The sequence below is a fragment of the Neomonachus schauinslandi genome, chromosome 5 (assembly GCF_002201575.2).
Source record: "Neomonachus schauinslandi chromosome 5, ASM220157v2, whole genome shotgun sequence".
Lineage (NCBI taxonomy): Eukaryota > Metazoa > Chordata > Mammalia > Carnivora > Phocidae > Neomonachus > Neomonachus schauinslandi.
Window position 1 is genome coordinate 160,922,807 of NC_058407.1, and position 25,279 is coordinate 160,948,085.

Sequence of the window (25,279 nt, forward strand, 5' to 3'; positions counted from 1 at the left end):
GCCCGCCCGGAGCTCGGCTCGGCTCGGCTCCAAGGGCCCAAGCCCCGGAACGGCGTGCGGGCGAGCTGCCTGCAAGCATCCCCACCGCCTCGTCGGGTGGGGTCTCGTTTAAACGTTGCCACACCTGTCACGGCTCTCCGCCCGCAACTCGGATTTGGACGGAAATCTGATTCATCTGATTTGGTTATTTGGCTACAAAATTACCTGATTATTTGACCAAATCTGATTATTTGGTTGAATTATAAGTTTTTCAAGTAATTTCCTGTATTAAACCCTTCCGGCCTTTTCTGCTTAATTGTCGACTGCATGCCTCTCCCTGGACCTGTGCTTTATCCTCCCCCATTTTTCTGCCAGGGAGGGTATATAACCGCATACTTTCGAAGCATGTTCTGAAATTTCTCTTTCTTGGCACTGCACAAAATAAACACAAACCTGGCTTTCAGGTCTTTCCAAGTCCTCTGTTAAGAAAGAATGGTTCAGGGCGCCTGGGTGGCTCAGTTGGTTAAGCAACTGCCTTCGGCCCAGGTCATGATCCTGGAGTCCCTGGATCGAGTCCTGCATCGGGCTCCCTGCTCGGCAGGGAGTCTGCTCCTCCCTCTTACCCTCCCCCCTCTCATGTGCTCTCTCTCTCCTCTCATCCTCTCTCTCAAATAAACAACAAAAAAAAATCTTTAAAAAAAAAAAGAAAGAATGGTTCATATAGGCTCTTAGGAGGTATTTCTTAATTCATTTAAGGCGAAACTCATTTGGGATGAGTAAAATGTGTTTTTAGTTCTCTTACTTCATGTGATTATCAAATGCCCATTTTTTTTTTTTTTAAGATTTTATTTGACAGAGAGAGAGACAGCAAGAGAGGTAACACAAGCAGGGGGAGTGGGAGAGGGAGAAGCAGGCTTCCTGCAGAGCAGGGAGCCTGATGCGGGGCTGGAGCCCGATGCGGGGCTCGATCCCGATGCGGGGCTCGATCCCAGGACCCTGGGACCATGACCTGAGCCGAAGGCAGACGCTTAACGACTGAGCCACCCAGGCGCCCCTCAAATGCCCATTCTTTAAGGTCACTACTTTTGTTTAAGGCTCCATTTTTTAAAAGGCTTTGTAACAGTGCCAATATGACAAATTCCAAGAGCTAAGAAAGCACCTCCAGCCCTCTGGCCCAGTGTGAGGGTTGGTGGGGGCTGCGCGGTGACCAGCAGGATGCCCTGTGAGCAGGGTGGGGTCTCCAACTCCTTGGTTCCTGGCCTGGAGGTTGTTTCTACTCAAACACTGAAAGTGCTTGAAATACTTGATATTGAAATACACGATAGGCAGAAAGTGACAAGGCACCAATCTGTACTGATATATGGATGAACTTTTATTTACCTACCAAAGGGAAAACCAACATTCACTTAAAGCTGCCTAACCCATATCTCCAATAGGGAAGGTGTTTCATTTACTATCCACCTTTAAAAAGTTTCAAATAAAATATCGCTAGGAAAATACATAAAGAACTCAGATTATAAAACTCTCCAGGTAATTAATGGCCATATTAATGCTGGGACTGCAGTTAAAAAAGAGCAATTTTCCATAGTTTACTTGGAAGTACAGATAATCAGTACCAAATCTATACATTAAGTTGTAATAGGCAATTGTAAGCAAACGGTATCAAACTGTGTAACTTTAAAAAATTAACCTGAAGTTGTTATGAACCGTATAAAATTGATATTATTCTTCCAGTTCTCCCAAAAGCTCTACAAAATCAGTGATGTACCATTCTGCATTGTCTTTTACTTGTTGTCTGATCACATTTCCTCCAAATCCAATGAAAACATCCTAAGAGGGGAAAAAAAAAAAAAGGAGTTAAAAAAAAAAAGATACAGCAGCACCTGGGGCAGTAAGTGTTATTTGAAAGAATAAACTGTTTGTGCAAAGAGAGGTAAAGCCCAGCCTCGAGGGGGTGCCCCCCCAGCTCCCTGGGAGCCTCCTTGCCTCCCCTGTCCCAAGAATGAATGAGTCAGTGCACCACGCTGCAAATCCATTCAGGCTGGGGACATTGCAGGCTTCCAGGAGAAATCAAGCCCCTTTAAAACTAATAAAATTGCTTACAAAGATAAAATCCCATCAGGTGGTAAATGTCTTTAGTTCTCAACTGGATGCAGGCCCAGCCAGGCAATCTCAAAGAGGGAAGATGAAAGAGAAGCCTGGGGTGCAGCTGAAGTCCCACTGCGCCTAGAACCAGGACCAGAGCAGGCATCTCCTGACAGGTGCCCTGTGTGAATCTGACGGACCTCCCTGCCAGGGAGGGTGTTGTTCTGGGCCGAAGGAGATGACAGCCCCACCATCTGCCGGCAGCACTCCAACTTTCCATCATTAAAATTATTTAATGTTACATCTACATTGTTTCCTGAATTTCTACCAAGTGATACCTTCTTTTAAATGGTATTTTCTCTTTTTGATCTTTTAAATGGTATTCTCTCTCTTTCTGCCAGGATATAGGCACATTATACCTAATGTGGACATTCAAAATCCTTTTACTTGCCTTTTCTCTTCATTTTTGTTTTCAGACCACACTAGGGGGCAAAAATAACAAGATTCTGACCTTCCAGTTAAATTTAGCCTCCTAACTGAGCTTCCTGCCTCTGTGGCAGCCCTTTCTGCATGCACCACCAACTCAGCTGTCCCAACACACTGATGCATTCCTTCTCTGTCCAGAAGCCTTCCAGGGCTCCCCACGACCTAACGGGAACACCCAAGTGCCTGATACGTAAAGTCTTCAGCAGTCGCTGAAGAGAAAGCCCATTCCTGCCGGGTCTTGCCCCCTGACCGGCCCAGGTCCGTGCCTAGTACATCCCCACTCTGCTCTGCTGCCCCCCTCCCTCGGTCCTGCCAGGCCCCCCTCCCTCGGTCCTGCCAGGCCTTCATGCGGTGGCTGCTGACCTTCCTCCAGATCACTCATTCCTCTGCCCACTTCTGAGGGCTACACACCTGCATGCACACCCTCGCGCTTGGTTCAGTCAGGCCATGTCATCTTCTGATGACTGCTAGGGTCCTCTGAAATTTATAGTTTTGTCATTTCTTGACATCAGGATGAGCAGCTCCCTGACAGAACTCAGCATCCTTTCCTTCCACACACACCTCGTTAAACTAGCCCTCAGCTTTTGTGACTTAGTCAACCCCAATGTGGGTTGTAAATCATCTGAAGATGTCTTACCTTGAATTGACTCAAGCCAGTTAAAAGGACCCAAAGATTCTTTAACCACTCTGGGTTAATCATTTACAGAGACAACTATTTTTAGATCTCAGGAAACTAATAAAAAGTTCACCACTGTATTTTTGGTTCAATTTTTCTTTAGGATGAGATGATAAGGGCAAAGTCCTACGTGAAAGGGGCACATCTGATATTCAGGACACTTGCTATACAGCCTGGGTTTCCTGCCAGTCTCAGAAAAGAGCATTCACTCAGAAGAACAAAATGTTTTAACACAGGCACATTATCAAACCTCATGAGCCTCAGTTCCCTAATCAGTAACAAGGAGAAGATAATGTATGAAGAAATACTTTATCAAATATAAAAAGGACAGGGGCGCCTGGGTGGCTCAGTGGGTTAAGCGTCTGCCTTCAGCTCAGGTCACGATCCCAGAGTCCTGGGATCGAGTCCCACGTCGGGCACCCTGCTCAGCGGGGAGTCTGCTTCTCCCCCCCAAGCCCCCCCCTGCGTGCTCTCTCTCTCTCTCTCTCTCACATGCACGTGCATGCTCTCTCTCTCAAATGATAAAATCTTATATATATAAAGACATTAAGATTTGGATTACAGTTATAAGAGCTGTCTTACTATTTGTGGTATTGTTTGGGGAAGTAAAGCCGAACCTGGAGCTCACACCTGGGCTGAGAGGTGGCAGGAACGGGGTCATAAAGTTCTAAGTGGTTTTCTTCCTTAGGTTTGCAAAAAGTCGGCTGACATGCTGAGATTGAAGTTGTTTTATTTGTTTTGGTTTTTCACAATGATACCTAGATGTTCTCGTTTAACGGTCACCAATCTTTTTTTTTTTTTCTTCAAAGATTTTATTTATTTATTCATGAGAGACAGAGAGAGAGAGAAGCAGAGGGAGAAGCAGGCTCCCAAGGAGCAGGGAGCCCGATGTGGGACTCGATCCCAGGACCCTGGGATCATGACCTGAGCCGAAGGCAGACGCTTAACCATCTGAGCCACCCAGGCGCCCAACGGTCACCAATCTTACGGAGTTCTAAATCAGCCGTCTAAAACAAAAACACAACCAGAAAAAACCAGCACACTCGATACATACAGCAGGAGGGCAGGCTTCCATGTCTGTGGCGCCATCTCCAATCATGACTATTTTCTTAAATTGAAATTTTTCCTTTAAAAGTTTAATAACTTTTCCTTTCCCACCAGATTCAGCTGTTGGCTGCAGCTCATCAAAACCTGCATATTCACCTTAAAAGAGCAGTTAAAACAGTGTCAGTGATCCACAGAATTCTACCAGTAGGGCCAGCTTTGTGCATAGATGATACCCTCACTTAAATGTCACTGAGAAAGCTAAAAATGGCCCTCAGTAAAGTAACACAGCCTGGATTTCCATACCTACTTCCCCGCATAAACAACCTCTGCCTTTAAATTGCAGATCCCTCTTGTTGAGGTTACTCCTTTAGGTCATAAACACCTTGGGGTCGATCGGTTTTATCCTCTAAGCTGTCAGAGTTGTAATTCTCAAACCTCGCTGAGGTGGCAGAACACCATGAAACAATAATATATTGACGTTTTTTAAAAAGTTAATATATAATTTCATCAAAGAGGAGATTCCAACTTATATTTGATGGATTTTCTTTCTTACAGTAATTACCACACTCCCTGTCTACATTTTTTTAATGGTCTCTGCCTGTAGACCCTTCAAAAATGTTCCACCAACACATTTAACATTTTAAAATTAACATTATTTGGTTTTGGGGCACCTGGGTGGCTTAGTCGGTTGGGCATCTGCCTTCGGCTCGGGTCACGATCCCAGGGTCTGGGGATCGAGTCCCACATCGGGCCCCCTGCTCGGTGGGGAGCCTGCTTCTCCCTCTCCCTCTGCAGCTCCCCTTGCTTGTGCTCTCTCTCTCTCTCTCTATGTCAAATAAATAAATAAAGTCTTTAAAAAAAATTTTTTTAAAACCATTATTTGGTTTTAAGGATGTCAGCTCCCCATTGCCTTAACTAGAGACCCCCTGAGATGGTAGTAAACACAGCTGCAGCTCTGCAATCGTCCAGAGAAGGGCCAGGAGGCACTTCACACCCAGTGACGGAGCAGTGACTCGCTGCTAACAAACTCTCCTTCCTGGGCCTAAACTGGTTCAAATACATAAGAACTCTCAAAAAACTGAAATATAACACATAACAAAATGAGTCACGTGGGTACCCAGGAATCAAGTGCAGACATTTATATACTGAGAGAGATTAGATGGACACACTAAAGCCAGGAGAGGTGATGGCCTAAGTCTATTTCACAGAACAAAGGATACCAAGGAGCAAAAGATACCAGTTGAGAGAATCCTCCATCTCAAAAAAAAAAAAAAAAAAAAAATAGAGGGTATTATGCTAAGTGAGATAACTCAATCAGAGAAAGACAATTATCATAGGATTTCACTCATATGTAGAATTAAAGAAACATAACAGAGGATCATAGGGGAAGGGAGGAAAAAATAAAATAAGACAAAATCAGAGAGGGAGACAAACCATGAGACTCTTAACTCTAGGAAACAAACTGAGGGTTGCTGGAGGGGCAAGGGGTAAGGGGATGGGGTAACTGGAGGATGGGCATTAAGGAGGGCACGTGATGTAATGAACACTGGGTGTTCTATGCAATTGATGAATCACTGATCTCTACCTCTGAAACTAATAATACACTATATTTTAATTAATTAAAATAAATAAAATAAAATTTTAAAAAAGAGAATCCTTCATCTCAATATTTAACTCTGAGGCTGTCTTGCTTAAGCTGCATTCCAACAGACATTACATAAGATATTGAACAATAAAACTGACAAGAAAGGGAAAACGGTACCATTAAAGTCTTACCATTAAAGTAGAATTTCAGCCTATTGGCAAAAACATTGGTTGATGGGATATTGAGCTTTGAAGCAACATGCTCTACAATACTCCTAAAGCCACCAGATATTAGGAAAACCTGAACATTTCGCTCTTGGAGGCGACTTACTAGCTCCCTGAAAAAAAGAAATATAAAACACCAAAATGATTAATATAAAAGAGAAAACATGAAACATGAAAAGGAAACTAAAATACATTTTTTTCTTCTCAAAGCATTTGCCCAAATATATTGGATAAGGTATATTGCCTGGTTAATTATAATGTTTTCTGTATTTTTTAAAAGATTTTTTTTATTTAAGAGAGAGAGCTACAGAGAGCGAGAGAGAGAGAGAGAGCACACAGAGAGGGAGAGGGATAGAAGCAGACTCCCCACTGAGCAGGGAGCCCGACACAGGGCTTGATCCCATCCCAGAACCCTGGGATCATGACCTGAGCCAAAGGCAGACACTTAACAACTGAACCACCCAGGTGCCCCACGTATGTTTTTCTAAATGGCACTAAATTAATAGGTGGGGCTGGACTGCTTAGGAAACCATCCCACAACTCTGTTCTGCCCATGAACCTAGAAACACAAAATGAAGAGGAAGCTTAGGCTCTCCCTCGGGAGAGATGACTTGGGCAGGGCCAACCACTCAGACAGGACCACACGTACGAGCTGAAAGAAGCAGGCAGAAGGGAGGACTAGAGCGATGATGAGATACTCTCAAGAGGACATGCCCCAAAAGGCAGGTGCTGACAGAGACAGTACCCAGACCGGGGCTCCTCTTACCTTATGCCCGGGGTCAGGTGTGGGGGGTGCTCTGCTATGAGCCTTTGCACCTGTTCCCTGGAGGGCTGGATCAGAGCTAAGCGCTCTGTGAGAGCAGCCTTGAAAGGCACTGCCCCACCCATGGCTCGCCGTGTCCTAGGAGGAAGACCCAACAATCAGGCTAGCCGTGTCAGATGTCCCTGAAGTCTACACCTTACCTCCCTAGCTTGTCCAACGTCCACCATGAGGAAGGTGCTGCCTAGAGCCCCACCATACAACAGACATGCTACAACGCCATGGGAGCAAGGCCTTTCAGTAAAGCAAACTTTACTGAAAGTTTGCTTGAGAATCATATTAGTATTTGTGGCCACGTCTTGCAGCAAAAGCAGCCGGACATGAAATGGTCCGTGACCTGGTGACTGCAGGCAGCAGTGCGGAGGGCAGGAAGGAGGGAAGAGTCTCACCCAGGCAGAAGCTGAGAGACTCTGAACCAGAACTAGCTTTCTAGCAAACTACTAAGGCTACACATTCAACCACGACACAAAGCACTGGACGCTTGGTGATCCCCCACCTCGTCATCTTCTCTGGTTCGTTACGGCCATCGTTTCCCTGACTGAGCTAAAAGCATGTCATCCACATTTATTTGTAAGAGGCAACAATTTTTTTTTTTTGGTCATAAGAATTTGTATAAATGGATGACTGGATGACGTACACTAGCTAATTCAGCTCTGAGTGATGGAAGAAGCTTACTGCCCATGATTTGCAGTCAGGGACTAAAAATCGGGGAATTGTGGCCCTGGTCCCGCATGTCATCCGAAAGTCACTCTCTTTTGCAATTCTTTATCATTTCATAAAGTGAATAAATACTGTTCCTACATTTCTGACACAGCATCCTCAACTCCACAGAATTTGGCTAGCTCATCAATTCCTTCTTCTCTGATGACTGTGCTATCAACATCAAAGCATACTGCGTCAGCTGAACAGAAAAGTTTCCTCAACTCTGAATGGGAGACCATCCTTGGAAGAATCTTCCTCCTACAACAGAAAAAGATAAATATATCTGAAGACCCATCATCATAAAAAGATCCAGTTTTGCCTACTAATGCCAATCTACTTTGATCCGTATCAAAGTTAGCATATCCCACATAAACATGGACTCATGGGCTCATTGGTTTTTTTTTTTGTTTTTTTTTTAAAAGATTTTATTTATTTATTTCAGAGAGAGAATGAGAGAGAGAGCACATGAGAGGGGGGAGGGTCAGAGGGAGAAGCAGGCTCCCTGCCGAGCAGGGAGCCCGATGCGGGACTCGATCCCGGGACTCCAGGATCATGACCTGAGCCAAAAGCAGTCGCTTAACCAACTGAGCCACCCAGGCGCCCGGGCTCATTGGTTTTTTAACACAAAGTAAGCACCGTCTAAATGTCAGGCTCTGGGGATACACAGATGTACAGGACCAAACTCTTCTCTACTGAAGGTACCAACTTATAAATATATTTGATGTTCAACCAATATTCGGCTATTTTTGACCCGACAATTATTGCAATAAGGCAAGTTCTGAAGTGAAAATATGCATAAGATACTAAAGATATTATGGGTACACAGAGAAAAATGCTTAACCTTGCCTATGAGACAGGGCTTCCAGGGGCATACAAATTCGAACCGAATCTTGAAGGGTAAGTGGCCTGAGTGGGTTGTTAAAGGGCAGGGTATCAGTTTGGTGGGTGCTGGGAGTAGGGGGCAGGGAGATGGAGGAAAGAAGAGAGGGTAATGATGGCAGAGAGAAGAGCAGGGGCAAAGGCAAGGAGCAAGAATGATGGACGACATGCTGGAAGCTGCCCAGTGGAGTCCGACTGCCAGGCAGTGCACCAGCGGGGCCCTGGGCCAGGCTGATGAGTTTGGATTTTAACATCTAGGTAATGGAAAACCTTGAAACTTTTGCCACAGAAGAGAGGGGAGAGCTGAACTGCACATCTGTTAGTCACCAGTACAGAGGCGGTAAGTGAGGGCATGGCCTGATGAAAGTCACCAGAGAATGGAGAGAGAAGGGAAAGAAGAGGGCTGAGAACAGAGCCCACAGGAACAGAAAGGATCAGATCAGGAGCCTGGGAAGAAAAGGAAAAGGAGGTCAAGATGCACAGGAAGAGACTGAGAGACCACAGTGCTGCAGAAACTATGGAGGACAGAGTTTCAAAAGGAATCCTGTGGGGTTTTTTATTTTTTAAGAAAATCGCTGGACTAGAATCTTGGGGGTAAATGGGATCCTAGAAGTTGCCTAGACCCATCTCTCATCAAATATGTCATGTACGAGGCCACACAGATGATGCAAATAACCTATATTTAGAATAGACACTGGCTAAAAACAGACTCAAAGGGGCTGGCCAACACACTTCACAACTGATTTCTAACCAGACATTTTACGCCAGGGGCTGGCAAACTATAGCCAGTAGGCCAAATCAGCCTGTTTTTGTATAGCCTGTGAAGTAAGACTAATTTTTACATTTTTTAAAAATTTTTTGTCAAATAGGATCCACCCAGCATGGAGCCCAACCCAGGGTTTGAACTCACAACCCTGAGATCAAGACCTGAGCTGAGATTAAGAGTTGGACACTTAATCAACTGAGCCACCCAGGCACCTCTATATTTTAAATAATTGAAAAAAAAAATCAATAGAATAAAACTTTGTGACACACGGAAACCGCATGAACTTCAAAATTCAGTGTCCATAACTAAAGTTTCAGTAGAATACAGCCACGTTCACTTGCTTATGTGTCCACGGCTGCTTTCATACAACAGAGGAGGATCAGTAGCTGCAAGAGGTTGAAAGGCCTGCAAAGCCTAAAATATTTACTACCTGGCCTTTGACAGAAAAATTGCTGACCCCTGTGTGGAACCCTTACAAGAGAGTGCTCTTCATGGGAAACAGGAGTTTCACAGGAGACCCACTAAAATGGGGGAAAGAGGAGGCAATTCATGAATCCAATGATAATAGAATATTAAACTCTAAACTAATATCAGCCTCAATGTAAATGAAGTTTCCTTTAAACAGAGACTCAGCTCCTTTGCTCGTTGCTCCTCTTGCAGTCTCTTAATGTTGCAATGACCACGGTCCACCTCTGGTCTTCTCTAACCATACTCACTCCCTCGATGAATTCATCCGGGCCCGTGGCTTGAAATGTCATCTCTAGGACAGGAACTCCCAAATCTGTACCTGGAGCCCAGTCCTCTCTCCCAAACTCTCAACTCAAACCACCTACCTGACCTCCACTAAGGTGCTGGGAAACACCCCAAACTTCGCATGCCTAAAACTGAACTCCTGATCTTCTTGTCCCGCCAAAACCTCCATTCTTGCACCTTCCTTCTCTCCCTTGATGGCCCATATCCAATCATTCAGGAAACTATGTTGGTTCTATCAACCAAAATCTGACCACTTCTTACCCTATCCACTGCCATCGCTCTAGCCTGAGCTACCAATGTTTCTTGCCAAGACGGTACCAAGAGCCTCCTAAAAGGTCTCCCACCCATTTTTGTTCTCAACATAACAGCCAAAGTAATCACTGTAAGCTAAAGCCAAATCATGTCACACTTCTAGCTCAAAATCCTTCAATGGCTTCTCATTTTATTAAGAGTAAAAGCCAAAGTTCTTGCAATTACCTGTAAGGTCTGCCCCCTACCCTCATACCACTGCCACCACCTCCACACCCTCCCCATTACACCTCTGACCTCATTTCCTACTCATCTCCCCCTTGCTACTCTGCTCCAACCACACTGGTCCTCCTGCTGTCCTGGAAATGCTCGGACCAGGCTTCCCGCTCAGGGCCTTTGGTCCAGCTGTGCCCCTGGTGGGAATGCTCTTCACTTGGATACCCACTTGGCCAATCCCTTATCAAGAGTTTGCCCAAACAACATTGTGTGTCAACTATACTTCAGTTTAAAAAAAGAAAATGAAATTTTAAAAAACGAGTTTGCCCAAGTATCACCTTTTTCCATGAGCCAACCCCAACCACCCTATTTATGACTGCAACCTCTCCCTCCTTATCCTTAACCCAACTTTACTAATATCCCTCACTATGCCTTACTTTTTCTTTTTTCCGTAACATCTATCATCTTCTAACATATGATAAGATATACTTATTATGTTTATTATGTACTATCTATCTGTCCTAATTAGGATGTAAATTTCACAAGCGTAGGAGCTTTATCACCTTTGTTCACAGCTGGATCCTTAGGACTGAGAACAGTACCTAGCATACAGTAGGGCTTAATAATATTTGTTGAATTAAGTGAATGAATAAAGCTCACATGCCGTCTTCACTATAAAGTCTCCCCTGATTCCCTGGGGCTGGAAAAAATTTCTCCCCAGAACTTCCACAGTACTTTATGTAGACCTGTTTTCAATATATGAAATCCATAATATTCCTACTTATCTTAAACTTATTTATGTGCATGTCACCTCCACTCCTGGATCGCAAGCTCTTTATACTAAGATCCAAAATTTTCCAAAATACTTATTCTGAGCCTCTTTTGAGTAGATGATCAATTAATTTCTGAAGGTTGAATGAATAAATGAAATGATATAACCGTGAATTACATACCCACAACTGTTTTTTTAACTTTTTATTGTAGAGAATTTCAAATAGATACAAAAACAGAAATAATGAATACATGAATTCCATATATGCATCATCCTCCTTCAACAATCATAGCAAATCATGCTTCATCAACAACCCCACTAAAAAGGGTTCTGTACCCCAATTCCAACATGGAGGGATTCCTATATATCTGAGCAATTCTTAGACACCAGCATAGTGTCCCCTATAAGTCAATTCAATTCTGACACTATCTACCCAGATAGCACCAGATTCTACAGGTTAAGGGTTCAGTTCCACAAGACTGGACCCCCCCCACCACACACACACACACACACACAAACACACATACACACAACTTATGCTCAAGGTATACAGAGGATGTCTTGTTCCTTAAATATGTCATGGTTTTTGAAACCTCTATGCCTTTGCAAATGCTGTTCCCTCTGCCTGAAATCACCTAATCCCTCATACCCAGTGGGCAAATTCCTATTTATTCCTCAAGATGAAGATTAAATAACCTTCCCTATACTACATTATCTCCTTCCTACTCCTTCAGAGAATTAATTAATCACTCTCATTCCTCTCCTTGATTGAAATATCTTTCATCTCTGTTTCCAGGACCCAGCAGGTGTAAAGTAAATTTTCATAAATTAAATAGAGTTGAATCTAAGAAGTTATTGAGAACTCAGCAAGAATTGAGATTATCGTTCTCAATAAAACTATTCCAACTTAGAGTGCTATTAGCCTAAAATTAAAATCCTTAACCACAATGACGACTATCGCCAATGAAACAGAACTGACATCATAAATTCTGAAGTCGGAAGAAACCTCAAAGCCATCACCTGGGTCTGGCCCCATGCCCTTCTGCAGGAACGATATTAATGTGTCCATTTCACAGATTAACGACTAGAGGTATAAGGAAGTTAAATGATCCAAGGTCACACAGCTCCTAAGCACTGGCTAAAGAACTAAAACTTGGATCTCAAATACACAAACACAACATAAAAGGTGGTGGATAAATTAAGAGGCGGATAAATTGAGAGGTAGATAAATTAAGCAGAACTAAATAGGTTAAACATTTGATAATAAGCTATGTGGACTCAGGAAATGTCAAAGATTTTCATGAACAATTCAGACCAGGGCACCTAGGTGGCCGTCAGTTAAGCATCTGCCTTTGGCTAAGGTCATGATCCCAGGGTCCTGGGACTGAGCAGGGAGCCTGCTCTCCCTCTCTCTGTGTCCCTCTCTCTGCTCATTCTCTCTCTCATAAATAAAATCTTAAAGAAAAAAAAAAAGAATTCAGACCAAAGTTCTGCTAGCTGGGCAACACAATGGGTGATGATTCATTAACAGTGAAAGAAGAAAGTCTGCACATTCTTTGGGAGACCAGCAGATAGAAACAGGTTTCATAAATCGTCGAATTTCCACCAAGCCGGGGAACACCAAGGAGCTTCACATCCCACTCTCTCTGTGGCTCAGTAACCACCCACATGGCTCTGGTCCAGAGGGAATCGACACAGTTCATACCACACGGCTAGGCAGGCTCGCTAACCCAGCCTAGAAGACAGCAGTCTGTCCGCGAAAAAGCAGTGCTTAGTGCAATGCAACCCCACGAGCATAGAGAACGAGTCACATGTAGTAGAGGGAAAGCCAGGAACAGACAAATAACATAAGAAGAGCTCAAATGAGATCAATGGGACAGGCTAAAGACTGTGCGTGAGGCAATACAATGTACCTAAGAATGGGCAATACTCCTGAGAAGGACTGACAGGCTTCTGAAGCCTTAAAATTCCTAACAGCAAAGCCAGTCCACACTGGCCCCCGTGCCTCGCCGAAGACCTGGGAAGTACAGAACGGGCACCATCTCCAAGAGGCCACCAGGCTCCCTGAGATGACCAGACAAATCATTACTGTTCATGTCTGAAAAGCCAGTGGCTTAAGCCTCTCCCCAACCACTGACAATAGAAATAGCTTCAACCAGACCATCAGCCTCAAATATAAAAGGAAAGACACACCTCCTCAAATAAAGTGAGGACTGATTTCCAGATCCCCAGATGAACACGAGTCCTGACTTAGGACTCCGAAATGCTGATCCCTGCCTCCTGGGGTGCATGGTAGCACCAAAGGCAGAGAAAAGAGGATGTTTGAGACAAAAGTTGCACTGAATTTACTTGGAAGGCTGATTCTGTCTCCACGCCCTCCCTAGGAGACAGAGCTGGATTATATAACCTTAACTTTGCCCACAAAATGCTCACGGCAGGGGATATGGCCTCCACCACTGGGTTTACACAGGTTTCAGCTCCCTGCTCAAACTTCAGACGGCCTCAGCCTCCTTCAGCCTTTCCCAGCCTGCACTGTAAAATGCCCTGCCTCCTGGTTCACTTTGGTTGCCTCTTTTTTCAGGTCTCAACTGGGAGCCACTCATAATTCATAGTCAAAATTCTCACGGCTACCGGGATGCGGGGGTGGGGGGGCGGAAATCTGCTAAGTTCAGGTGCTTCAAAGTAAATTGTGTACATTAGAATTTCACACACACAAAAATCATTGCTAGAGAATGGACTCTGGATCCCTTACATGTGGCCCTGGGAGGGGGATAGGACTGGGGGTGGAAAAAGTTCTGGTGGAAGGGTATGTGCTTTGCCATGGCAGCTCCCAGGCCCAGTCCTGACCGCTGAGCCACTGCCCTTCTGTGGGTCAGAACAGGTCTCCCACCCGCCCAGCGCCCAGCTGGTCCATCTGGGGGAAAGAGAGCCTCTTCTAAATGTTAAAGAAGCCTCTGCTGACAACTCCTTCTCACCCCCAGCTCCAAAAGTACAAAAGCAAGTGGTCCTTCAGAGCCAGCCTTAGGAGGTCTGATTTTAGATAAGAAAAACCTCTTCACCCAAATTCTCTTTGAACTTCTTCATCTATGTATTTCATGAAAGACATCCAGAATTGCCTTCACCAACTTACTCTTTTATTAGGACTGACCTCTTACCTTCACTTGTGTAAGAACAAATGCAAGCTGGTACAGAGGTTGTGGAGATTGTGGAGATCAAGCACACCCAAGAGAACAAAACTTCCTAGGCTTAGATGGATGTCACCTTGGGTGGGAGGGCTGAGTCTGTTTCAGGTCCTCTGGGCACTGCAACAATGCACAAATGCAGCCTGAGAAGCTTCTGGATCAAAGGAGAGTCAAAGAGCCTCTGGTAACTAGGCCTAGGGTTCCTGGTCAATGCACTTATAGTACATTTTATGATTTAAAAAAAGAACAGCTGTTCTGGGGAACCTGAGATTTTACGGATCCCACATACATTATAGCAGACAATTTTATTCAGGTGAAGAGGATACTGGTAACTGATAAATAACAACAACAAAAGACAAATCGGACTCACGTTTCTCCAGTGCTGGATTCCTAGGAAATGACACTGTTCTCTTCCTGCTTCTTTCCTGAATAAAAATGCAGCATAAAGTTCTGACTACAAATTTCTTTACAAGAGACCGTGTGAGTTCTGCAAGAGGAAGAGCCTAGAAGGAGAGGAGGAAATGAACATCAAGGTCCAGACACAAGAGAAGAAAGAGAAACGGTCGAGCTTCCCTCTCCCCCTGGTAGACTGGTACGAAGAAGGGTCAGATGCCAAGTGCCCTAAGACTGCTTCCCTTGCGAAATGCTTGACTTCTGCCTCCTTTCTGCACTGCAGAGAGGTAAACACATTATTTTCTGTGGCTTCGATTCTGTAAAAGCATCAGGTCTGACAGGAAATCACCCACACCTGATTAGCAGAACGCCAAGGAGAGGGAAGGGAGAGGACCTACTGAGAGAACAACATGCAGACACAGAGGAGCTGACTCAGGTATATCACAGACTCTGCAAAACAGATCCTGCTATCTTCAAAATGAGTACACAAAGTCGCCAACATGCCAAGAACAGTCACAGGAGAGTCCCGTTGCCCAATATCAAGGGAACACAGCCAACAATTTTGAATTAATATCCTCATAATTAAAACTGTAAATAGTAGGTAAAAGTGCCAAAACTCAGAAGAAAAAAAGATAAAAGAAATAATTAAGAAGATGAGGCAAGAAAAAGCAAAGAAATTGGAAAGGAGGGGAACCGTAATGGGAATAAATAATTCAGAGGGTTCAAAATCCAGTCTGTGCATAACCTTTCTCTCATCTGATTTCTGAGTTAATCTCAAAAGCAAAAAAAGGAATGTGGCTTCCATCTTGGCCCAGCTTCCCTCCCTGCTCTAAGGAAAGGCAGTTCCCATGTTGGCAGCTGCCCTATGGTGAGGCCCATGTGGCAGAACTGGAAGGGACCCCCAGGAAACAGCCAGAAAGGAAATGAGGCCCTCCGTCTAACCCTCAAGGAACTGAATCCTACCAAGGAGCTAGGCAACAGATCTTCTCCAATAAAGCATTCAGGTAAGTTGACCTTGGCCAATGACCTCTTAAAAGACCCTTAACCAAAACCACCCAACTAAGCTGCTCCCAGATTTTTAACTCAAAGTAACTGTGAAAAAAATAAATGTTTGTTGTTTTAAGCTGCTAAGTTTGGGGGTAATTTGTCATACAGCAATAGACAGCTAGAATAACAGCTTTGAGGTAGGCAAAACTTTCTTAAATAAAACCCCAAAAGCATGAACAATAAAAGGAAAACATGATAGAATGGACTTCATCAAGAGTAAAAACTTCTGCTCTTCAAAAGATACCATGATGGGGCACATGGGAGGCGCAGTGAGTTAAGCATCTGACTCTTGATTTCAGCTCAGAATCACGACTCAGGGTGGTGAGATGGCGGCCCACGTTGGGCTCCACGCTGGGCATACTGCCTACTTAAGATTCTCTCTCTCCCTCTGCCTCTGCCCCTCCCCACCTCTCTAAAAAACAAACAGAAACAAAACAACAAAAGATACCATTATGGAAAAAACAAAAAAAAGAAAGAAAGAAAAAGACAAGCCATAGAACAGGAGAAGATATTTACAATACACATATTTGACAAAGAACTTGTATCCAGAATAAAGAACTCTTACACCTCAGTAATAACACAACTTATTAAAATATGAGCAAAATATTGGGATAGACATTCCAAAAAAGAAGATATGAAAATAAACTGAAAAAAAAATGACTACAATAAAAAAAAAGAGTATTGAACTCTTTGAACCCTCTGAATTATTTATTCCCATTACAAGTATTGGTGAGGACATGGAACAGCTGGAGCTGCTGGGATAGAAAATGGTACGACCATTTTGGAAAACATTTTAGCAGTTTCTTATAAACATATATGGTAGGGTAGCAATCTCACCCTGGAGGTTTATCCAAGAGAAATCCAAGAGCGCTTTATTTGTGACAGCCCCAAACTAGAATGTCCATCAACAGATAAATGGATGAACAAATGGCAGTATATCCCTACAATGGAATACTACTCAGCAATAAAAAGGAAGGAATTAGTACTACATGCCAAAACAGGGATAAATACAAAAAACGTTATACTGAAAGAAGCCAGACACAAAAGAGTACATACAACATGCTTCCATTTATATGAAACATTAGAAAACACAAACAAATGCTATAATGACAAAAATCAGGTCATTAGGGCTAGGGGTGGGGCGACCTGGCTGCAACAAGACTTTAGGAAATTTTCAGGGGTGATGGAAGTGTTATATTGTGCTGGTGATTGTAAGTGTGTATGCAATTGTCAAAATTCATCCAAATGTACACTTAAAATGGGTGCATATTATTGCATTAAATTATACATCAAGAAAACATCAGCTTTGGGGCGCCCGGGTGGCTCAGTCGTTAGGCATCCGCCTTCGGCTTGGGTCCCAGGGTCCTGGGATCGAGCCCCACATCAGGCTCAGTGCTTGGCGGGAAGCCTGCTTCTCCCTCTCCCACTCCCCCTGCTTGTGTTCCCTCTCTCGCTGTGTCTCTCTGTCAAATAAATAAATAGAATCTTAAAAAAAAAAAAAAAAAGAAAAAATCAGCCTTAAAAAAGTTATTAGGCATGTATCAAATTATCTGAAAACTTAAAACGTCCTGACTACTTTATTTCACCAACATATAAGTGACAACACTATTATTATACTGAAAACCTACCAGGTAGTTGTAATAAAATTTAGAAATCCTGGATTTTATAATTTTCTTCCCTGATCCTCATTCCAATACCAGCCATTCAAATATTTAAAGAGTAACTACAATGTGTAAGTTGCTTAAAAAAAAATATAGTAAATAACTTTTATGAATGAAAGAATATTTAATTCCCACCTTGAAGTTGTCGCTTTACAACAATATATCTGGTAAGTGCTTATTTAAAATTCTAATTCGGATGGGAAAGAAGATGACAAAGTCAGACAGACACAGCCACTCTAAATTCCCGAGATTTTCCCAATCTGTACTGATGACTCCCCTATGCAGGATTGCATCATTCATTCATGCTGTTTGGTAACAGGCACCAGTGGGATAAAACAAGGGAAAACTACTCAAAAGTAAATCGATGAAAAGAAAGCCTTGAAATCCCATGAAATTTTAAAAACCCCGATTAAGAAAAATGCACGTAGATTCAGAGCCCTGGATGCGGAAAAGGCAGACTGGTAAATCAGAAAGCTGGGCACCCGGAGAGATAAACACATGCCCAGACTCACCCGGGTGCTGCTGTTCCTTCCTGGACTGCCGCCACCGCCTCCCGGGCTCCCGCGGCTCTAACCTTCCGACTGCGGGGGGGCCGAGGGCTGGCTCCGACCTTCAGTCGCGGAGATCCGAGGAGGTGACCTGCGCAGACCCGCAGAGCGTTTACCAAGCAGTCATATGAGATCTGCTGATGGTGCGGTGGTTTCTGGTAGGTTTCGCATGTGCTTTTCTAAACTGCGGACTGCACATTCACACTCCACAGAGCCGAGCTGGGCACAAGCGCCGGGCCCCGCCCCTGGGTGGGGCTCCCTGAGCCCGCCCCTCCGCCCCGCGGGGCTCCCGGCTGCCGCCCGAGACTAGCGCTCCGCGGTGGAGCCGGGAGCCTCACCGCCTCCACTTTGCGGAGGAGGGGCCGAAGCGCTCCCCGCCCGCACCACTAGGGATGAGCGTAAGAGAGAGAAGCCAGGGACCTCTGTGCTGATTTTGCAATTAACGAAGGCTCCTTAGGGACCTTTTCTGAATCCGCGTTTGCCCTGTTCTTCTAAGAATGTAGGTCTCCAAGAGAATTTCAGTAACTACTTATATTCATATTATATGCCAACTATACTTCAGTTTAAAAATATATATTATCAAAAGCAAAACTACTTATATTCGCAACTAAAATGCAGAAAGCCATGAGTGACAAAATGAGTCTGCAGCCTTTTTCTTTTCTTTTTTCTTGTCATCTTATTTTCTTCTAGGTGTCATTTGCCTAGCTACTTTTAAGTTGACTATAATAAATGGGGTGAGCACCTCCAAACATTTACCTTTGGCTCAGCTGGCTGGAGCTGGGCACTGAGGTCCCGCCCTAAAACCCAACCTGAAACCTCAGATGCTAACAGTTCAGCTTCCCTACAAGAGGTCACTCAGGCAGAGGGGATGCAATTGCTGGAGCAGGACATGTGGTTACCGCATCCCTGCCCTTTGCTACAGAACCTCTCAAAAACACAATTCTATCCGGAACAGGAGTGCTGCTGCTCTTTAGTCAAGCGTGCCCTTGACATTCAGTAAGAAAATGGCGGCATGTTTGGGGCACACCTGGTTTAGTTTCTCCCAGATGGGTCAAAGAGGCTTCTGATCTGAAGAGTGGAGAGGAGGAATTTTGGTGTTTTGAAATATGAGCTAAAAAATGATACCACTAATGGGGGAGGGCAAATAAGGGGATCTAAAGCAAGAATCTAGTCAAGAACCTGTTTATATTTTGTAGTAATTTAGAAATAAGCATAATAAAAGAACAAGATGTTAAACACCAAATATTTGTATATAGATGTAATATAAGTTATATAAGTATATATGTATATAAATATATTTAAGTATATAAGTATACTTGGTATATATATATATATATATATATATATATATATATATATATAAGTATAAATGGTAATTGAGTATTTCTAGGGGGAAAGAAACCCAAGTACAATAATGTGAAAAAGCAGTATTAATTTCTGCTATGTTCATATTTCATATATGTTTAATAATTTCAAATAAAATATTTGTACTGAATAAAATCTGTCAGCTACTCATGGTGTCTGTATCGCATCTGTACTAACACTTGTGGTCATGAGGTGGCAGTGTTGTAGACACAAACCACATTAAAAAAAAAAAAAAAAAATGTCCAGAGGAAGCTAATGGGTGGTCACAGATACATGTAAGAATCACAAAGTAATCTTGCCTGACAAGCCGTAACTATACAAGCAGATTATAATATGCTTCATTGTTGTTCTTCTGGAATAATGTTAAATAGCACATGTGAGCCAAACACAATGCAGTATGCCTTTGGCTCAGGGCATGATCCCAGAGTCCTGGGATCGAGTCCCACATTGGGCTCCCTGCTCAACAGGGATCTGCTTCTCTCTCTACCCCTCCCCCCCTGCTCATGATCTTTCTCTCTCTCACACTCTCTCTTTCTTTCTCAAATAAATAAACAAAATTTTTTAAAAAGAGTAGATCTTAAAAGTTCTCATCATAAGAAAAAAATTGTAACTATGTATGGTGATGGATATTAACTAGATTTACCGTGATCATTTCACCATACATGCAAATATCAAATCATTATGTTGTACACTTGAAACTAATATAAGGTTATATGTCAACTATACCACAGTAAAAAATAAATAATAAAACAAAATCTAAAATAAATGAATGAATAAATAAATAAATGCCTCAAATTGCTAAGTCAAATGATTACGTATTCAAAAAGTTATCTAAAGTTGCTAAATGATCTCAGCCAATTGTGAATTCCTGTTATCCACATTCCCAGCTCTCCTTCAACTTAGGGTGACCATGCATTCCTGATTTGATTAGTGAGATTCATACAGAAACATGCTGAGGAGTTTGCTGGGGAAGCTTTTGCTTTCCCAATATGAGGAGAATAACATCTCTGGCCTACTCCCTTTCTATTTCCTCCAACCTCTAATATTAATGAAATGAATGGAGGTACCGCAGTCATCTTGCAACCATGAAGAAAAACCAAAAGAATGACAGCAACCCAACTCTGCAATGATTGCACCATGGTTCCCAATACCAGCAGCCACCCATCTTTAGACTTCCTTTTTTAAAAAAAATCCTATTTGTTTAAGCCAGTGAGGTGAGCCCTCTGTTATCTGTAGGTGGAAGGCTAAAGGAAGCTGAAGAGAGATTTCAGCTGCTGTCCACCACAGAGTAACAGAGTTTGTCATTTGAATCTTGTCAAAGTAGAGGGGTTTGGTACACATCTTAGGCTTTCCACTAAAACCCCAGAAGGACCACAGTTTAGGAGTAAACATTATGTCCCAGAACAAAGTATTTGCTCTAAAACTGAGAGCTAAGGATGAAACTAAGGGGCCAAGTCTTCAAAGGGTTTGCTTGAGAGGTCAGGAGGGGACAGTGGGACAGACATAGGTGTTGGGCTCAGCTTAGGGAGTTTAGCCCAGAGTGGCCAAGCTTCCAGAGTGTCTCCCAGATGCTTTGTGAAGCCCTCTCAGGGCCAGCTGGTGATCTAACAAAGTAAAATATCAAGAGACCACAAGTACAAAGCAATCAACTAGTATTTTAACTTCCTGGTAGAACAAATGTACGCATTCTTTAGAAAAAGATAGTGGAAACTAAGTCCCAAAAATACTCAATCCAAAATATCCAAAATGTCCAATATCCAATCAAAAATTAAGACTTTCTAAGAAACAGGAAAATGTAACTCACAATCAAGGGGGGAAAGGCAATCAATATAATAGACCCCAGGATAACAGAGATGTTACAATTCCCATACAAGATTTTAAAGCAATGAAGCTAAAACTAAATATATTCAAAGACCTAAAGGAAAAAATTGTCACATTGATTGCCCAGATGAGAAATCTCAGGAGGAAATGGAAGCTTTTTAAATGGAAAATATAGAACTAAAAATTAAACATACTAAATAAAAATTTACTGGATTGATTTAACAGCATATAGAAGACTACAAAGAAAAAGGTCAGTCAACTTGCAGCTAGATCAATAGAGAACCAAGGCGGGGGGCGGGGGGGATGGTACAGAAAAAGAAGAGCAAAGCAAACCCAAAGCAAGCAGAGGAAAGAAATAACAGATATTAGAGCAAAAATGAATGAAATTGAAACCAAAAAATACAGAAAATCTATAAAACCAAAAGCTGGTTCTTTGAAAAGATCAATAAAGTTATTAAGACTCTAGTCAGGCTAACTAAAAGAGAGAGGAGACACAAATTACAAATATCAGAAATGAAAGCAGGGACATCAGTACAGATCCCGTGACAACTAAAATGATAATACAGAAATATTATGGGGACGCCTGGGTGGCTCAGTTGGTTAAGTGTCTGACTCTTGATTTCAGCTCAGGTCATGATCTCAGGGTCGTGAGATGGAGCCCCAAACAGGGCTCCGTGCTGGGCATGGAGCCTGCTTAGGATTCTCTCTCTCCCTCTCCCTCTGCCCCTCCCCTCCCCCACCCCTACCCACATGCTCCCTCTCTAAAAAAAAAAAAAAAAAAACTAATGAACACCTCTATAAACACAAATTTGATAACTAGATGAAATTGACGAATTCCTAGAAAAACACATCTAGCAAAACTCACAGGAGAAGACAATTTGAATAGGCCTATATCTATTAAGGAAATTGAACCAATAACTGATAATTTTCTAAAACCAAAGACCAGGCCTAAATGGGGATAACTGGTCTACCAAACATTTAGAGAAGAAATTATACCAATTCACTGCAATCTCTTTCAGAGGTTAGAAGAAGTGGGAATACTTACTTCCACTCATTCTATGAGGTATTACCCTAATATCAAAAACAAAGACATTACAAGAAAAGACAACTATAGAACAATATCTCTCATGAACACAGATGCAAAATTTCTCAACAAAATATTAGCAAGTCAAACCCAACAACATATAAAAAGAATTATATACCACAACCAAGTGGGATTTATCCAAGGTATTCAAGGCTCATTCAACATTTGAAAATCACTTAATGTAATCATCAACAGGCTAAAAAATAAAAATCACATGATCATTTCAATAGATGCAGAAAATACAACAAAATACAAACACAGCAATACTCATTCATGATAAAAATTCTCTGTAAACTAGGAATAAAAGAGAACTTCCACAATCTGATAAAGAATAGCTACAAAAAAATTTAAAAAGACACCCTACAGTTAACATTATACTTAGTGGTGTGAGAAACCAGTTTTCCTATTAAGATCAGGAACAAGGCAAAGATGTTACCACTCACCACTCCTTTTCAACATTGTTCTAGAAGTCCTAACTAATGCAATAAAACAAGAAAAGGATATAAAAGGTATACTGATCAGAAAGGAGAAATAAAATTGTCTTTGTTTAGAAATGGCATGTTCATCTAATAGAAAATCTGACAAAAATCGACAAAAAAAACTAATAAGTAGTTAGAGCAAGGTTGCTGGATACAGGTTAATATATAAAAGTCATCTCTTGCCTATATGCTAGCTATGAACAAGGAGAATTTGAAATTTTAAAATATGCCATTTACATTAGCACTCCCCAAAATGAAATACTTAGGTATTAGTTTAACAAAATACGTACAAGATCTATATGAGCAGAAGTACAAAACCAATATATAAAATCAAACAGGTACTAAATAATGGAGAAATATTCCATGTTCACAAATATGAAGACTCAATATTGTCAACATGTCAGTCCTTCCCAACTTATTTATAGATTCAGTGCAATACCACTCAAAACCCCACCATGTTATTTTGTGGGTATAAACTAACTGATTCTAAAGTTTACATGAAGAACCAAAAGACCAGAATAACCAACACAATATTGAAGGAAAAGAACAAAATAGTAAGACTGCTTTAAGACTTTAAGACTTACTATAAAACTACTAATAACCAAGACAGTATGGCATTGGTGAAAGATAGACAAATAGATCAGTGAAAAAGAATAGAGAGCCCAGAAATAGACCCAGATTAATACAGTCAACTGATCCTCAACGAAGGAGCTAAGGCAATATAATGGAGCAAAGACAGTCTTTTCAACAAATGGTGCCGGAACAACTGGACATCCACACGCAAAAAGTAATGAATCTAGATACAGGCTTTACACCCGTCACAAAAATTAACTCAAAATGGATCACAGACCTAAATGTAAAATGCAAAACTATAACACTCCTAGAAGATAACATAAGAGGGGTACCTGGGTGGCTCAGTCGGTTAAGCGTCTGCCTTCGGCTCAGGTCATGATCCCAGGGTCCTGGGATGGAGCCCCATGTCAGGCTCCCGGCTCACTGGGGAGCCCGCTTCTCCCTCTCCCTCTGCTGCTCCCCTGCTTGTGCTTTCTCGCTGTCAAATAAATAAATAAAATCTTAAAAAAAAAAAATAACATAAGAGAAAACTTACATGACCTTAAGAATGGCAATGACTGTTTAGATACAACACCAAGGCATAATCCATGAAAGAAATACTTAATGCTCATTAAAGCTGAATTTCATTAAAATTAAAAACTTCTACTCTGTGAAAGACAATGTCAAGGGAATGAGAAGACAAACCACAGAGTAGGAGAAAATATTTGCAAAAGATATATCAGATAAAGAGTTGTTATCCAAAATATACAAAGAAGTCCTAAGAGTCAACAATAAGAAAAACAATCCAATTTAAAAATGGGCCAAAAATAAATTAAAAAATAAATTTAAAAGTGGGTCAAAGATCTTAACAGATACCTCACCAAAAGAAGATATACAGATGACAAAAAAGCATATGAAAAGATGCTCCACATCATATATCATCAGGGAAATGCAAATTACAATGGATACGAGTAAACACCTATTAGAAAAATTCGAACACTTAACAACATCAAATGTGGCAAAGGTGTGTAAACACAGTAAGGTTCATTCATTGCTGGGAGAAATGCAAACGGTACAGCTATTTTAGAAGACAGGCAGTTTCTTAAAAAACTAAACATGCTCTTATCATACAACCTAGCAATTGTACTTCCTGGTATTTACCCAAATGAGTTAAAAATTTATGTCCACACGAAAATCTGCACACGGATGTTTATAGCAGCTTTATTCATTCATAATTGCCAAAACTTAGAAGCAACCAAGATGTCCTTCAATAAGTGATTGGGTAGGGGTGCACCTGGCTGGCTGTCAGTAGGCATGAAACTCCTGATCTTGGGGTCAGGAGTTCAAGCCCCACACTGGGTATAGAGCTTACTTTAAAAAAATTAAATTAAACGGGTGAATGGATAAATAAACTGTGTGTGGTACATGCAGACAAAATATTAATTACTCAGTGCTAAAAAGAAATGGGGTATTGAGCCTAAAAAGACATGGAGGAAGCTTAAGTGCATATTAATAAGTGAAAGAAGCCAATCTGAAAAGATTATATACTATATGATTCCAACTATATGACATTCTGGAAAAGGCAAAACAATGGAAAAGGTGAAAAGGTCAGTAGTTGCTAGGGTTTGCAGGGGGTGGTATGGGGTAGGAGAATAAATTGAATAGGCAGACCACAGAGGATTTTTAGGGCAGTGAAGATACTCTGTGTGACACTATAATGATAGATACATGTCATTACATATTTGTACAAACCCAAAAAATGTACAACACCAAGAGTGAACTCTAATATAAACTATGAACCTAAGTGATTAGGATGCGTAGGCTCATCAATTGTAACAAATGTACCATTCTGGAGAGGGACATTGGTAATGGGGGAAGCTATGCATGCATGGGGGCAAAGGGTATATA

At 42.1% G+C, this 25,279-nt stretch overlaps 1 protein-coding gene across 6 annotated transcripts; it reads right to left on the bottom strand.

Annotated features, from left to right (window-relative positions):
- Positions 1-1,147: 1,147 nt before the first annotated feature.
- Positions 1,148-23,764, bottom strand: PSPH (phosphoserine phosphatase). Of its 6 annotated transcripts, none has more exons than XM_021700454.1 (7): positions 23,725-23,740; positions 18,035-18,161; positions 7,704-7,862; positions 6,849-6,983; positions 6,050-6,195; positions 4,281-4,429; positions 1,148-1,809 (listed from the first exon to the last, which is right to left on the bottom strand). In XM_021700454.1, exons 3-7 carry the CDS (start codon positions 7,841-7,843, stop codon positions 1,702-1,704), a joined length of 678 nt encoding a protein of 225 aa, XP_021556129.1. In that variant the 5' UTR covers positions 7,844-7,862; positions 18,035-18,161; positions 23,725-23,740; the 3' UTR covers positions 1,148-1,701. The 6 variants fall into 6 exon arrangements, with proteins under 6 accessions (XP_021556129.1, XP_021556127.1, XP_021556124.1 ...); XM_021700452.1 differs by lacking the exon at positions 23,725-23,740 and adding an exon at positions 14,792-14,846 and having other exon boundaries at positions 7,827-7,862; positions 18,035-18,109; XM_021700449.1 differs by lacking the exon at positions 23,725-23,740 and adding an exon at positions 14,792-14,846 and having other exon boundaries at positions 18,035-18,109.
- Between the last annotated feature and the right edge of the window lie 1,515 nt (positions 23,765-25,279).

Bases quoted from the DNA above. Each gene is read 5' to 3' on its own strand.
- PSPH (XM_021700451.1), bottom strand. From the start codon at position 7,843: ATGGTCTCCCATTCAGAGTTGAGGAAACTTTTCTGTTCAGCTGACGCA. The intron at 6,196-6,848 runs GTAAGAGGAGCC...TCTTTTTTTCAG, and splicing joins CACCTGACCCCGGGCATAAG to GGAGCTAGTAAGTCGCCTCC. The intron at 1,810-4,280 runs GTATGTATCGAG...TTCCCCTCTTAG, and splicing joins TGGAAGCCTGCCCTCCTGCT to GATGTTTTCATTGGATTTGG.